Below are 15534 nucleotides of genomic sequence, written 5' to 3'. Positions count from 1 at the left end.
AGCCTCTCAGGGAACGCCATGAACAGTGACGGAGGGTGGCGGGTCAAGGGCCTGAGATCCAGACCCTTGTGGCTGCAGAGCCAAGTGTCCGGCAGAGCGAGAGGGTGGTCTGGGCGGCCTCTGGTGTGGCCAGAGAAAACTGTTCTGCGTTCCTGGAGACGTCAGACTAGCAAGGGGCTGTGCGTGGCCAGGAAGGAAGTCTGCCCGGGCTGTGGGCAGGAACGGGCCAGCTTCCGCCACACTGTCTACCTGGCCTCTGCCAGCACGCCCGGGAGGAAGCAGCAGGCCACACTCGGAAGCTGCCCCGGGAGACCGCCAAGAGGACTCCTGGCCACCCCAGTGTCCCCACCTCCAGCATCCCTGTCTCTCGTCTAACGGCCTTCCTAATGTGGGAGACCTTTATGGGCCATGTGTTCCCCGCCTCCCACCACTCCTGGGGCCGGCACCCAGGGCTTTCCCAGAGAGACGGTGAAGGCAGCACAAAGCCCTCGGCAGGCCCGGCGGGGCTGGCCGCGCAGAGAAGCGAGCAGGCTGGCTGAGACCCCCTTTCGGACCCTGCCCCCGGGGTGTCCACGAAGAGCCTGGCCAGGGCAGGATGAAGGGCGAGGAGTGGTGGGGGGATGGCGCTATAAAACGAGGCAGGGAGAGGGTCTGGCCTGGCTGGTAGCCGAGGCGGCTCATCTAGGACCGAGGAAGAGGTCTGCGTCCCCTGGGGAACCCAGAACTTCCAGGCAGAAACGGGGCCAAGAAACCTTCCCACCCCCAGGAACAAAGGGACTGGGGAGCTGGGAGCCAGTGCAGCTGCCGGGGGGGCCGGTGGAGCAAACACAGGGCCCGGGGGGCGAGAATCTGAGCACTGGGGCATCTGAGCCCACCGGCTCCAAAGGTCCCGCCTTACAGTGGAGCAACTGAGCCCCCAGGTAAAGGTGGGGGCCAGAGAGCTTCTCTGGGCTCCTGTGCAGGGACTAGCCACTCCACTCCACTCCCCATGCCGCGCCCTCACTCCCCGCTCTGGGCACGTGGACCAGGACTGGCCCGTGGAGCTGCTGGCGGGTAGGAAGCCAGCAGCTCCCAACTTCACCCCTCTCCCCGTCCAGGACTTGTCATCAGATCTCAGCCAAGATCATGGTCTGCCCTCTGGCCGTAACTCAGGACAGCTCTGCAGGGCCTCCCCGGAGCTCCCCACGGGGCCAGCTGAGGCCGTGACTGTGACTGCATCACAATCCAGCTGCCTTCGCAGGTGTGGACCCGCACACACTCCCCATGAGCTTCCTGCACACAAAGCCCATCTCAGATTCTGCTTCCTGCAGGCTCAGCCTGTGACCGTGCGTTAGGGAACCAGGGCAACCCCTTTGGGGAGGGATGGCAAAAACTACCCCCTCCCCACGGGCACTGAACAATCATGTCAGCTTCCCTCCTCAGCTTGGCATGCTCCCAGATGCTACAACGCTGCACCCTGGGGCAGCCTTTACCAAACAACTGGGTTGGCAGCCCCAGGAAACTTACCTGCCACCCTGAGGCTGGTAACCGACACCTCCACCACCCCCAGCTTCTTGTAACAGTAATAAACATTCATTAGTGTTTGCCTTAAGCCAGCCACTGGCCAAGCACTCCTCACAAATGAACCCACTGAATCTTCAAACCAATCCCAGGAGGTAGGAACTATGATCTCTCTTACAGATTAGGAAACAAAGGCCCAGAGAAGTCAAGGAACTTACCCAAACTCATACAACCAGTAAGCGTTAGTGCTGAGATTCAAACCTCAGCGCTGCCCAACATAATTTTCTAGGATGATGGCAACGTTCCGTATCAGGGCTGTCCAATGCGCCTAGGGCGACCAAGGAACTGAATTTTTAAATTTTTATTTAATTTTAATTACTTTAGATTTAAATAGTCACAGGTGGACAGTGCAGCTCTAGAAGTCTGCTTCTCTAAGTAGGGTCCCTGGAACGCCAGTATCAACATCAGTTGGGAATTTGTTACAAGGGCACATTCATGATCCCCACCCAGACCCAGTGCAACAGAACTTCTGCAGGACAGGCAGCACACCTCTGCGGGTAAAGCCCCCCCAGGCTGTCCGACGTGCTGGAGCCAGGACTGCTGACCGCAGGGAACCTATTTGCATGCCTGCTGGAGACAGAACTGGACCGCACACCTGCCTCCCACCTGCACGCCCAACCCTCCCGCCTCCTGAAGGCCAGGCTGAGCGAGAACAGGAAGTGCACACTCGGTTTATGCAAAGTCAGTGTCACATGCCGAGGGGCAAGGGGCAAAGTGGGAAAGAGATGTCCACAGAGACAACCTGCTCCCAGCCCGTAGGTCTGCTGGCCCCTCTGCAGGACTCAGCCCGTGAGCCTCACCCTGAGGAATGCAATTCCAGTGACCACCCTCCACCCCTGAAGGTTCAGGGGCTCTCGCAAGGGGTATTTTGACCGAAGAAGTTTTCCCCTAATGCACTGACCTTAGAACCTAATTCCCAGGTAATAGGCAACTAAACTCTAGAGACTCAAAAAGAGGGGGTTTCTGGAAACCTGGTCCAGATTAATGTTAAACGATTCATGCCTTTGACTCAGTCTCCCCAGGCCTGGAAATGTTATAAGGACGAGAACGTTCTGGTTGTCCCTTGTTACGATGCTATGTCTACGAATGAAAAGGGAGGGCTTCGTTCATCTGACCAACACTACAAAGACCGAACCAGCCGGATCCCCGACCTCGAGAGCCCCCACCGGTGTGAACAGCAACAACAGGGGGAAGACTCTAAGAAAGCTGAGAGCGTCCGGCCGACGGGACAGACTGGCACTAAGACCGAGAATCCTACGATGACCCGAAACACGCTTCTCGTGAGGGTCGCTCCATAACGTTCCCTCTGAACGCAATTCAGTGAAACTGTGAACATTAATAAAAACCGGACACAAACTAAATGACAAACAAAAGGCAACTTTTCAAGCCAAATATCAGATCCCATTGGTTGAATTACAATATAGGCGTTAATACTGTTCCCAAAGAGTTGCAACAAAATGTAAACGTGTTTATGGTTTAAGGTGAGGTGAAAATAGCTTCCCCTCCTTGCATGTGGACTGGACTTAGTGACTGATTCCCAGAAAATAGAGTGGAGACAGGCGGGTGGGGGGGGCCTTTACAAAGGAGAGATCTGGAAGACACAACCTTGGCCAAGTAATCAAGGTTTCCATCACCCTTGACAAGCCATGGTGAAAGCAGGCATCTCTTGAGCAAGGTGAAGAAAAAGACCTTCACCTCCGTGATATTCCTCCCAAACACAACCTCAGGTTACCCTTAACTCCAGTCTTATCATGACAAAAATATCAGACTAACACAAATGGAGGGACATGTTACAGAATACCTGAGACCTACTCCTCAAAACTGTCAAGGTCATGCAAGACAAGGAAAGATGGAGAAACCGTCACAGCCTAGAGGACACCAAAGGGGCAGAACAACTAAGTACAATGTGGGGTCTCGGGTGGGATCCAAGACCAGGAGAAGGACACTGGTGGAAAAAATGGTGAATTCCAATAAAGTCTAGGGTTCACCTAACGGTCATATAGCAAATGTGGTTTGTCAAGTTTTGACATGAATGATGTGAACCGTAGGGAAAACTGGCCAAAGGGGTATATGAGAAATCTCTGTACCATCTTTGCAACTTTTCTCTAAATGTAACATTATTCCAAAATTTTAAAATTAGTTAAAGAAGAACACAATGTAAAGTCATATATATAGTTACATATTAATGAAGTAAAATGAACACAAACCAATAAAGTTGAGGATGGAAATCTACTGAAAACAATTGTACCCGGAGTTAAACAGTGCCTACCATTTAATGTCAAACTCACACAAATTTTTTCTAGTTTTCAGTATTTCCAAAATTTTCTATAACGAACATGAGTTACTTTCATAATATATATACACTACCAAACGTAAAATAGATAGCTAGTGGGTAGCAGCCGCATAGCACAGGGAGATCAGCTCGGTGCTCTGTGACCACCTAGAGGGCTGGGATAGGGAGGGTGGGAGGGAGACGCAAGAGGGAGGGGCTAAGGGGATATATGTATATGTACAGCTGATTCACTTTGTTATAAAGCAGAAACTAACATAACATTATAAAGCAATTATACTCCAATAAAGATGTTTAAGAAAAACAAAAAAACATAGGCTTGGGGGTTCCCTGGTGGTCCAACAGTTACGCCGCTGAGCTTCTAATGCAGGGGGCGCCAGTTCAATCCCTGGTCAGGGAACTAAGATCCCACATGCCTTGCAGCACGGCCAAAAAATAAAATTAAATAAAACATAGGCTTGTTTACCATATCTAAAAAAAAAAAGTCCATGTGATGTTTTTAAATGGGCAAAGGACTTGTCTAGATATTTCTTTGAAGAAGATATACAAATGGCAAAAAGCACATGGAAGGATGCTCAAGATCTGTAGTCATTAGGAAGATGCAAATCAAAACCAAAATGAGATACTACTGTACACCCACTGGGATGGCTGGAGGGAGGGAAGGGGGGTGGGGGGGGGAGAAGGAAGGGAGGGAGGGAGGGAGGGAGGGAGGCGAGAAGGGGAAGGAGGGAGGAAGGAAGGAGGGAAGAGGGGAGGGAAGGAGGGAGGAAGGAAGGAGGGAAGAGGGGAGGGAAGGAGGGAGGAAGGAAGGAAGGAAGGAAGGTTAGGTGTTGGCAAGGAAGTGAGAAAAAAATGAAATCCTGTTGCCCTGCTGGTGGGAATGTATAATGGTTGCAGCTGCCGTGGAACACAGTAGGCAGTTCATCAAAAAATGGAAGAGTATTACCATTTGATCCTGCAATGCCACTTCTGGGTAATGCACAAAAGAACTGAAAGCAGAGACTAGAAACCCATATTCACAGCAACAGTACTCACAACAGCCAAAAGGTGGAAGCACCTGGAGTAAGTGTCCATGGACAGATGGGCGGATAAACACAACGTGTTATATGCACATAGTGGACTATTATTCGGCCTTAAAAAGGAAGGAAATTCTGACACTTGCTACAGTAACGTGGATGAACCATGAAGACATCGTGCCCAGTGAAGTACGCCAGTCACAAAATGCAGCATCCTTCCGCTCACAGGCCCACAGGAGTCAACTTCACAGAGACAGAAAATATTGGGTTGGCCAAAAAGGTCGTGCAGGTTTTTCCGTAAATGTCATTTTACAGAAAAACCTCAACGACCTTTTTGGCCAACCCAATAGCACGGCGGTTACCAGCGGCTGCAGAGGGGGTAATAGAGTGAGGGCTAAATGGGTACAGAGCTTCAGTTTTGCAAGAGGGGTAGAGCTCTGCAGACGGATGGTGATGGCAGCACAGCAACATGAACGCACAGAAGCGTACACTGGAAATGGCAAGTTTTATGTTATGTATATTTCACCACAATGAAACCCATACGTAATTTTCAGTCAAAGGAGGTCCCCGTGGGGAAGGGAAGATTTCTGCCTCTTACCAGCTCAGTGATCAGCTAAGCCACAGCTGACCAGCTAGGCTGCTGTGGACAAGTGATCTAACCTCTCCTGGCCTCAGTATCCTCATAAAATGGACCAGAGGGTGCCCAGCTCGCCAGCCTGAGAGCCTTCTTTCCATAAGCTTTCCCCAATTCCCTAAGTAAGGAGAGTGCTCAGAACGGCAGGGGTTACAAAGTGACTCCTCACAAACGCCAGCTGCTGCCATGTTGCCTCTCGAGAGGCTGAAAAGGGAAACATGCTCAGGCCAACAAAAACCCGGGACTGGACACTGCCCGAGCCGGGCCAGCCCACAGTCTGCCTCCCATTCCCAGGCTCTTCCCTTCGTGCTGCAGCTCCTTTGTTTTCTTCCAGGAAACGGGACCACTGTGCGAGACAGGAAAGGAGGGAGACTGGCAGAAGTCAGTTGCCCTTTCATTGGCACCTTGGTCAAGTTCCTTTTGAAAAACTCCCTCTGGGCCTCCCAGAACCACAGGAAAGGTGGGATTTTCCACGTGTTGACAGAGCAGCAGGGCTCCGCCAAGCGGAAGGGAGGTCGGGGAGCGGGAACGGCAAGCAGGGAACAAGGAATCATGGCCAGAGAAAGACTTGCTGTCTGCTGAAGGTTCTGGAAAGGACTTCTCTGTAAAGGACTTGCAAGAATCCATTCTGAGTGAGAGAGCTGGAGGGAGGCTCCCACTTCTTGACAACAGAAGTTGGAGAAGCAGACTGTGGAACCAGATGCACAACGCCATACCCCACCATGTGGAGAGAGGGCCCAGGAGGGCTCCCTCTCTCAGCTCTGTGCCAACCCCAGCTGTGAATCACCTCAAAGCCACAGAGAAGGGAAACAGTCATGGGAGGCTCCACCTCCGAGACTGAAAGAGGCCAGTGTATATAAAATCCCCCAGCGCGGGGACCTCGTCTGATCCACCCTCCGTAACATGGGCCAGGCCCAGGTGTGGGACCACAGAACGCTGGCTGAGAGGAGGAGGGAGGGAAAGGAAGATGGACAGAGACACGGACTGAGCTGCTGGCTGACCTAACAACGTCACTAAACTCTTCACCGCTTCCTGGTTACCATCTGCAAAGCATCCTGTGGGGCACGTGTACAAGAGACCACAGAGGCTCTGAAATCAACAAGTGATGGATGACACTAGCCTGACACTAGAATGCCTCAGGGATGGAAAGACTTTCAGGAACAAGAGAGGTGAGTTGTAGAGGTTACTTGTTGCCTCACTGACGTGATGCTGACACATCTTAATGGAGAACGGAAGGAAGGAAAAACATTTAAAAACTTTCAGAGAGGTCTGATGTGAGGCTAAAATGATACAATTGATTGTCAAGTGCTCAGTACAGTGCCTGGCATGCTGGGTGCTCAATAAATGGTGTTTTTTTGGTCATTACATTATTAACAAGAACTGGATCATAACCGAAAAAAAATGGAGAGGATGTTCAACCTCGCCCATAAACAAGGAAACGCAAATTTAAGCCAAAATCCACTGCTGCCTTTTACCCACAGATTAATAAAGGTCAAACTCTGGAGACATAGTGAAACAAGTACTTTCTTGCACTGTTGGTAGAAATAGAAATCGCTACCACCTCTCTCAAAAATCTCAGACCCGAGGACACCTGGCCGCTGGAATTCCTCTTCTGGGAATTTATCCTGCTCATACCCTCATCACCTAAGTTTACAAAAAGGGAGATGTGAAGGCTTTCACGGTATAATAAAGGACCAGGAACAACTTCATGTCCATCAAGAAGGAAATGATTTCTCATCAATTAGAGAATTACACTGCATCCATCCAAGGACAAACCGCATTGGATACAAAAATGTCTGGCATGGAGCGTTGTGTGTGCCGACAGGGAACCACTCCAAGACGTGCTGTTCAGTGAACCGGTCAAGGACGCTGAATTACGTGTTATCACATCGCCCCACTCACGTCCACCCAGCCCTTACGACCGTCGCTACTGAACTGGGTTTACCTCTTGATGGTCAATCCCCCAGCACAGAGGAAGGGCAGGCACCATGGTGACCCTGTTTCTCCCCGGGACACAGAAGGGGCTCACATGTGAAGGCCTAAAGGACGTGCTGCAAGTGCTCCACAAAAGAGAAGCCACCTCTGCAGATGGACCGGAATTTTCCACCGCAGTGAGGTCCTGCACGGGTGGAGAGCCTGTCACCGTGACCCCCGCCACCTAGCACTGTGTCCGGCACCTTGTAAGTCAAATCTAACTTCATGAGGAGCTTTCCACGGCAGAGAACTTGCTCCTACCCCCTCAGAATGTTTAAAGAAAGAATGAACATCCGAGTCCAAAACGATCGGGAGAAAACTACAAAAATGTGAGCGAACCTTACCTGTTTCTTCTGGTCTGATCCACAGAATAAATTTGCTTTCTCAACCAACTGGGAAGAGAGACAAAGAGAGAAAGTCAGGAAACAGCACAAGTCGAAGTGAGTTCTATAGGGAAGAGAGTTGAAGAGAGTTGAGACAAAGAAAGAAAGTTAGAAAACAGCACAAGTCTAAGTGAGTTCTATAGGGAAGAGAGTTGAAGAGAGTTGAGACAAAGAGAGAAAGTTAGGAAACAGCACAAGTCTAAGTGAGTTCTACAGGATGGGACAAAGGAAACTGGAAACGAAAAGGAGGGTTTTCCAACTTTCTAACTCAGGCGACTTGGGAAGAAGCAGTTTCTCCTTGTGGTTGAAATGCTCCAGCTAGGCCAAGGGGCCCCTTTGACAGAGGCTGGCAATCTTTAAACTGACAATTCCCTCTGATTCTATGAGTTAATCCCCCAAAAGCTGGTAAGGAAAATGGTGTAAATCAGAGGGCTTTGGTCTGCTGGAGGGACAGTAATTCACACACCAATCCCACCCAAAGGGAGTGGCAGGTGGAAAATCCTGGACCTCAAGCCTGGGGTCCTTGGATCAGTCAGCTTAATCCCTCTTCCCAAATCCTTTAAGAACAAGCCTCGGGCCCTCCCCTCCAACCCAACATCAGTACGAGCTTCTGTCTCAGCCCCAGGGCCCTCCTCGCTCCAGCAGGCGAAGACCAAGGCCCAGCACTGAGACAGGCTTTTCTGTGAGATGCTGGAGAGTCCACAGCCACGAATGGGCACCTACTGCATACAGGGCACTCCATGAGCCTCCAAGACGCAATATTCCCTTTTTCTTTCTTTCACCATATTGGCTAAAGGGAGCAGAATAAATGCCTGAGTGAGGGAACACAGAGATAAACAGGCCCAAACCGTCACCTCTCAATGATGGTGGGGGTGGATGCGCTCATCACTTCCTGGTGCAAGATCTTCAAGCCAGAGAGCCACTTAGTTGCATCTTCTTTAGAGTCGGCTGCAGAGGTGAGGGGACAGAAATGCTCTGTTACTCCCTGGGAAGACAGACCGCTGCTTAGGGACCCCCGCCCCACCTTCCCAGCCCCACACAGACCACGTGGCTGGGAGGAGCCTGTGCTGGTTCCTAGGACCTACTTTTTGTCTCAGATGAGGCCACATGCCCATGGTGAGCCTCCTACAGCAGGGGTGACAAGCCGGTGACTTTTTAAAAGTTTTAGCCCTATGCTAACAAACAAGAGGCAGGACCTGGGATAACTTGTACCACAATCCTGAGCAGCCCTGAGCATCTCCCCTGTTTCCCTTCAAGGCCAGAGAGAGGGGTGGAAAGTAGGTGATGCTGGTGCCTGTAAGGGAAGCGGCAACAAGTACCAGTTAAGAGCTTAGCATCATCGCCAAGTCCCAGTGTACCGCTTCAGGGCTGTGTGATGTTCAGTTGGTTACTTAACCTCTCTGTGCCTCATTTCCTAATCAGTAAAGTGGAGATGGCAATGCAAACAACTAGTCCAGTTATTAAACATCTCCAAACTAGGGAGTTTGCTAGTCTAGATAGAGCATGCTGAGGTTTCTGCTCTCACTCTTCCCGTGTGGATGAGGAGAAAACTACAGCTCAGAAGAGTGACGGGACCTGTCCCAGAGCCAGTAAATAAGAAGCTGGGATCCAGACATCACCCTGCCATCCTGGTCTCCATGTCCTGCTTGGGCTTTCAGGGCCTCCCTACCAAGAAGAGCACCCAGGCTTCAGCCTGCAGGGGGGCTACGTGGACAGAGCTCAGGGACACAGTCACGGGCCCCTCTCTCCTGCCCCATCTCTGCCTCCTGCTACACACCATCAATCAGACGGCCACCCAACACTTCCTACATCCAGCTTGCTAATTTCCCTCCTCCAAGCCCTGGCACATGCAATGTCCTCTCCCTGGACCATCCTCCCTCTTTAACCCCAACTCCTACTGATGCCTTAAAACCCAGTTGAAAAGTCACCTGCCCTGCAAAGCCTTCCAGGGAATGAGGCACTGTGTATTCCTGCAGCACGCTTATGTTTGGACTACTGCTCTTATCACAGAGTACTCTAAGTTCCTGTCCACACGTCTGTCTCCCCAAGTAGACTGTGAGCTCCTTAAAGGCAGCAACTGAGTCTTATTCCTCTTAACAGCCCCAATGACACGAAGTACAACCTGGCACAGGGCATATGCTCAAAAGATGCCTGATGCAAGCATGAATGAGAACTCAAACCAATGAGACCTATCTGACCCTAAACTATATGTCTTTTATAACTGAGTTGTAATAGTTCTTAAATATTCTAGATATGTTTTGTATCAGGCATACGAATTGCAATTATTTTTCTCTATATTGTGGGTTGTCTTTTCACTTTTTTTTTCTCTTGGCCGTGCTGCATGGCTTACAGAATCTTAGTTTCCCCACCAGGGATCAAACTCAGGCCCCCTGCAGTGGAAGCTCGGAGTCCTAACCACTGGACCGCCAGGGAAGTCCCTACCTGACCCTAAATTCAAAGTCTCTAACGCTACTCAGCTTTCACGGTTTCCCCCCACTTTGGTCTACTTTTAATGCTACTTACTTTCTCTCTCGTCAGTCATGATTGTACGTCACGTTCTAAGTCAATACATTCTGGGATTAGACCTGAAGGCAGCTACAGGCTTCTGCCCCTGAGCAAAGTGCCTGAGCTTTTTCACAGCCCTTCTCCTGGCTGCTCAGAGGCCTCTTGGACTTTCTGGTGGACTCATAGGGATGGCCTGAAATCTCACCTCCAGATACGTGTGTCTCCGTGTGTGCACGTGTGTGTGTGCATGTATGCGTTTACTGTTAAGTGCATGTACACATGTTTACATGTGTGAGGTGGAAGATTTCAGGATAGTTCCTTCGGATCAGTTAAGCTGAATAAATGGTGCAGGCCAGACTCTGCTGGACGAAAAATGTACCTGCCTTCAGCTTTCTGCACGAGCCAGGTAGGCCCTTAACGTAATCCTTTCCACGTGCCAGTGGAGTCGGCATTATTGGGCTCCCCGTTTCACAGCTGAGCGAACTGCAGCTCAGAGAGGCTGAGTCGCTTACCCAAAGTCACACAGCTAGAAAGGGACAGGGTTAGGATTCAAAACCATGACGCCCTAAACACGCATTAGCGGTTGGGCAGGCGTGGGCATCCTGCTAGTGAACTTCCTAGGAAGGAAACAAAGACCCAGGGAGGGAGAAAAGCACATGTCATGCACCCACCTGCTAAGCTGAGTGTGTTGAGCACGAACTGGGTGCCGTACAAGATGGTGAAGCAGCACTCTTCCTTCTGGCGGACTGCTTTCGCACGCTCAAAATCCTTGGAGTTCTTCCCTGGGCGGATTTCCTTTATTTCCATGATATCCACTGAAGGAAAATTAACATCAGCCAATCAGAAGCTGGAGTTCACTCCACCTGAGGCTGCAGCCATATGCCTGCACCCCAGACACACAGAGCCCAGCTCTTCACTCCCCAGAGTGAAGACAAGCTGGGCCAGCCCCACAGCCCTGCCCGGCTTGCAGGATGATGTGCAAAACATGAAATGCTTGTTGTTCTGAGCCACTTAGTACTGGGAGACTTGCTGTACAGCAATAGGTGACAGAAAAGGAGGAAACCCATCCTCCCTAGAACCCCTGCTGCCACGTGATGCCAACTCACTCCTAGCCAAAACCTACCTGGCCAGGATGGCACCTGACCCAAGCGTGACCCCTCCCTCCATGGGATGGCCGTCTCATCTAAGGGTGACCCCCACACACACAGGGTGGCCATTTGGCCCAAGAATGACCCCCTCCCCTCACAGGATGGCCACCTGATGCAAGGGAGACCCCCCCCTTCCTGCCATAGGATGTCCCGTGAACTAAGGAGTGTCACAGAGTGACAAGTCCATCCATCCTTTCCTCCCTTTCTTCTGTCAAAAAAGCACCTTTTCCTGGGATGAACCCATTTCACGTGCTTGAGGTGAAGATGATCCACACCCCGGCTCCTTTCACCGCAACAAGCCAAAGGAGGGGCCAAGGGTCCCAGGAATGACCACGATGTCCCACCCCTGGCACGGTGATGGGCTCAGGGATGAGCACACGGCCTAAGCTGCCCCCATCAGCATCCTCCTGGGACTTACGTGGCCAAAGCTATTCATCAAATTTCTCCTGCTGCTGCCGCCAGGCTGGGGGTAGCAGGCCATGTGGCCTGCCATACAGAAAGCAAAGATTCATCCCTCATGCACTACTGAGCCCCTGGGTCCATCTGGGCTTGAAACCACTTCTGCCCTGGAGCATGCTACCTGTGTGACCCAATAAATTCTCTTTTTTGCTTTGGTTAGTGGGAAATGAGTTTCTGTCGCATGTAACCATAAGAATCCTGGGACATACATCTTTGTCCTTACACTGCACAGATACAGGAAAGAGGTATCCTGGAAATGAGAGAGTAGGGAAGGACCCCTCAGCTTTGACCTGAGATCAAGGAAGCAAACAGACCCAAGTGAACACAGGCATTTTAGAGTCAGAATTGAACTGGCAGGAAAGGTTCACGGCCACTCACACATAACAAGAGGAGGAGGAGACAGAGTATTAAATTAGGGGAGGAGGGGATGGAAGGAACCAAAGCCTTTTTTTTTTTTTAATTTATTTTTGGCTGCGTTGGGTCTTTGTTGCTGCACACGGCCTTTCTCTAGTTGCGGCAAGCGGGAGCTACTCTTTGTTGCGGTGCACAGGCTTCTCATTGTGGTGGCATCTCTTGTTGCAGAGCACGGGCTCTAGGCACGTGAGCTCAGTAGTTGTGGCTCACGGGCTCTAGACGCAGGCTCAGTAGTTGTGCCGCACGGGCTTAGTTGCTCCACGGCATGTGGGATCTACCCAGACCAGGGCTCAAACCCGTGTCCCCTGCATTGGCAGGCGGATTCTTAACCACTGCGCCACCAGGGAAGCCCGAACCAAAGGCTTTTCACTTTCTTACCATGGATCTAGCTAGACTGAAAACAGTTTGGGGGACAAGAATCATGAAGTAAAGTGAAAAGACTTTAAATAAACAGCATTTGCTCTGTACCCTGTGTGTGGTGGTAGCTACACAAGTCTAAACATGTGATAAAATTCCTTGAAACTATACACCAAAACGAAAACAAACAAAAGTTGAGTCCACATAAAAAATGGTGAAAACTAATTAAGGTCTGACTACTCAGCCATAAAAAAGAACAAAATAACGCCACATGCAGCAACATGGATGCAACTAGAGATGATCACACTTAGCGAAATAAGTCAGAAAGAGAAAGACAAATACCACATGATATCACTTATATGTGGAATCTAAACTATGACACAAATGAAACTATCTACAAAAAAGAAACAGAATCAGGGACATAGAGGATAGACTGGTGGTTGCCAAGGGGGAGGTGGGTGGGTGGGAAAGGGTTGGACTGGGAGTTTGGGATTAGCAGATACAAACGGGTATATGTAGAATGGATAAACAACAAGGTTCTACTGTATAGCACAGGGAACTATATTCAGTATCCTGTGATAAACCACAATGGAAAAGAATCTGAAAAAGAATGTATACATATGTATAACTGAGTCATTTTGCTGTTCAGCAGTAATGAACACAATACTGTAATTCAACTATTATTGAATAAAAAATAAATTTAAAAAAACTAATTAAGGTTTGTAATTTAATAACATTATACCAGTGTCCATTTCCTGGGCTTGACAACTATGGTTATGAAAGATGTTATCACAGGGGGAAATTGGATGAATGGTACACAGAAACTCTGTATTATTTTTGTAATGTCATCATGAGTCTAAAATTATTTCAAACTAAAATGTCTTTTAAAACACTTATCAAGGGACTTCCCTGGTGCAGTGGTTAAGAATCCGCCTGCCAGTGCAGGGGACACGGGTTCGAGCCCTGGTCCGGGAAGATCCCACATGTCACGGAGCAACTAAACCCATGTGCCACAACTACTGAGCCTGCGCTCTAGAGCCCGCAAGCCACAACTACTGAGCCCACGTGCCACGACTACTGAAGCCTGCACGCCTAGAGCCCGTGCTCCACAACAAAAGAAGCCACCGTAATGGGAATCCCGCGCACCGCAACGAAGAGCAGCCCCCACTCGCCGCAACTAGAGAAAGCCTGCGCACAGAAATGAAGACCCAACACAGCCCAAAAATAAATTAAAAAAATTTTTTTAAACCCACTTAATTATGGGTGGTCCTATTATGGGGGTGGGGGTGGGGTCAAGGGGGTCCTTCATTCCTCAAAAACTAACAACAAAACACAGAGTCTTTGTGCGCGCTCAGATTCACAACCTTCTGGGGGGTTAAATCAGCACTGCTGATTTACCTGCTTCAGCAGTTATCTGAGAACATCTGAGGTATTAATGTTTGTTCTCAGAAATCAGTTACTTACCCAACCCAGCTGACTGCCAGTTAAGAGTCTAGTGACCTTAAGCAATACTTTTTTTTCCTAGCTGGTCTAACAATGATTAACCATTCTCTTTCCCCGTAAAATATCTCTAAGAGGGAATTTCTGAATTGGCCAACTGTGAGCTTTTTTCCTTACAGCAAAATTATAATAAAAATTTGATGCGTTCATAACTAAAGAAAAAAGTTTCAGATAATGTAACACTGTCTTCAGGCAATCACCAAGTCTTATCAATTCCTTCTAAATCACTCTTGAATCTATCTTCTACCCGTTCCCAGGGCCGACACCATAATCCAAGCCACTGCCACCTCTCGCTTGCGCTACTGAAGTAGCCAGGAGCTACCCCCATAGTCTTTTCTATGAAATGCAGACATGCTCCAGCCACCCCTGGGCTTCAAGCTTGCTGATGGCATCCCAGTACTATTAGGACTAAGAACCAAGGCCACGTGATGACCTGCCGACGCCTTCTGGATCAACTGTGCATCCTCACTGCTGTGCTCCAGCCACGCTGGCCAGCAGCTTGCATTCACTCCCCCACAGGACACCACCGCTGGCTCTGCTGGGGACGCTTTTAGCCTAGTTAGCTCCACGTTCTCCCTTCCAGTTTCAGCTCAATCACCGTCAGACGCACAGAATACCCTCCAACTACTGCTATTACACACACCAAGCCCCTCTTCCCCACAGCACTGAAGACGCCAAGTGCCTAGTGGTGTGAACCGTGGATTCATGGCTCCTTCCCTAGACGGTGCATCTTTCCTCACCACTGTATCTCCACCCCTAGCAGAGCAACTGGTACACAGTGGGGCCCAATAAACAGCTGTTGAAAGAGGAAGCGGACAGAGAGAGATGGAGACACAGACGGGGACAGAACTGGAGATGGGACAGAGGGGGAGGCAGAGGGAGACAGACACACACAGATACGAACACACACAAATGGAAACAACCAGACAGGGTAAAAGAGGGGCAGAGACAACCAGATATGAACAGAAGACAAGCCATCCAGATGAGGGAGGGAGGGAGACACAACCATGCAACGTACAAAGTCAGAGAGAAAGAAACATGGGAAAAGACGGGAAAAGACTAAAATATAAACCGCCACTCTGATGATGCAAGCAGCCCTGACCAGCCCTACACTGCCCTTCACTTCAGTGCAAGCAAGGACCCTTTGGAGGCCAGCCCTGTCCCAGGAAAGGGCCGCAGGCATCCACCCTCGCCAGCCAGGACTGGCTGCCTCCATGATGTCATCCTGTTCACTTCCCCCTTTCCTGTCCCGGGATAAGTACTGGCCTATCCATCATGCTACTGATAAGACTAT

The 15534-nt window shown here is 50.1% G+C and overlaps 1 protein-coding gene across 1 annotated transcript in view; it reads right to left on the bottom strand.

Annotated features, from left to right (window-relative positions):
• The window catches only part of PLCG2 (phospholipase C gamma 2), a 146045-nt gene that overhangs the window by 73897 nt on the left and 56614 nt on the right, over positions 1 to 15534 (bottom strand). The window contains exons 3-5 of the mRNA XM_060131083.1: positions 11034 to 11177; positions 8712 to 8805; positions 7819 to 7866 (exon numbers count right to left, since the gene is read on the bottom strand). Coding sequence (XP_059987066.1) covers positions 7819 to 7866; positions 8712 to 8805; positions 11034 to 11177 — 286 coding nt within the window. The remainder of the gene's footprint in view (positions 1 to 7818; positions 7867 to 8711; positions 8806 to 11033; positions 11178 to 15534) is intronic.

The sequence above is a fragment of the Lagenorhynchus albirostris genome, chromosome 19, assembly GCF_949774975.1.
Source record: "Lagenorhynchus albirostris chromosome 19, mLagAlb1.1, whole genome shotgun sequence".
Taxonomy (NCBI): Eukaryota; Metazoa; Chordata; class Mammalia; order Artiodactyla; family Delphinidae; genus Lagenorhynchus; species Lagenorhynchus albirostris.
Note: the sequence above shows the minus strand (reverse complement) of the source record. Positions and strands in the feature narration are given on the sequence as shown.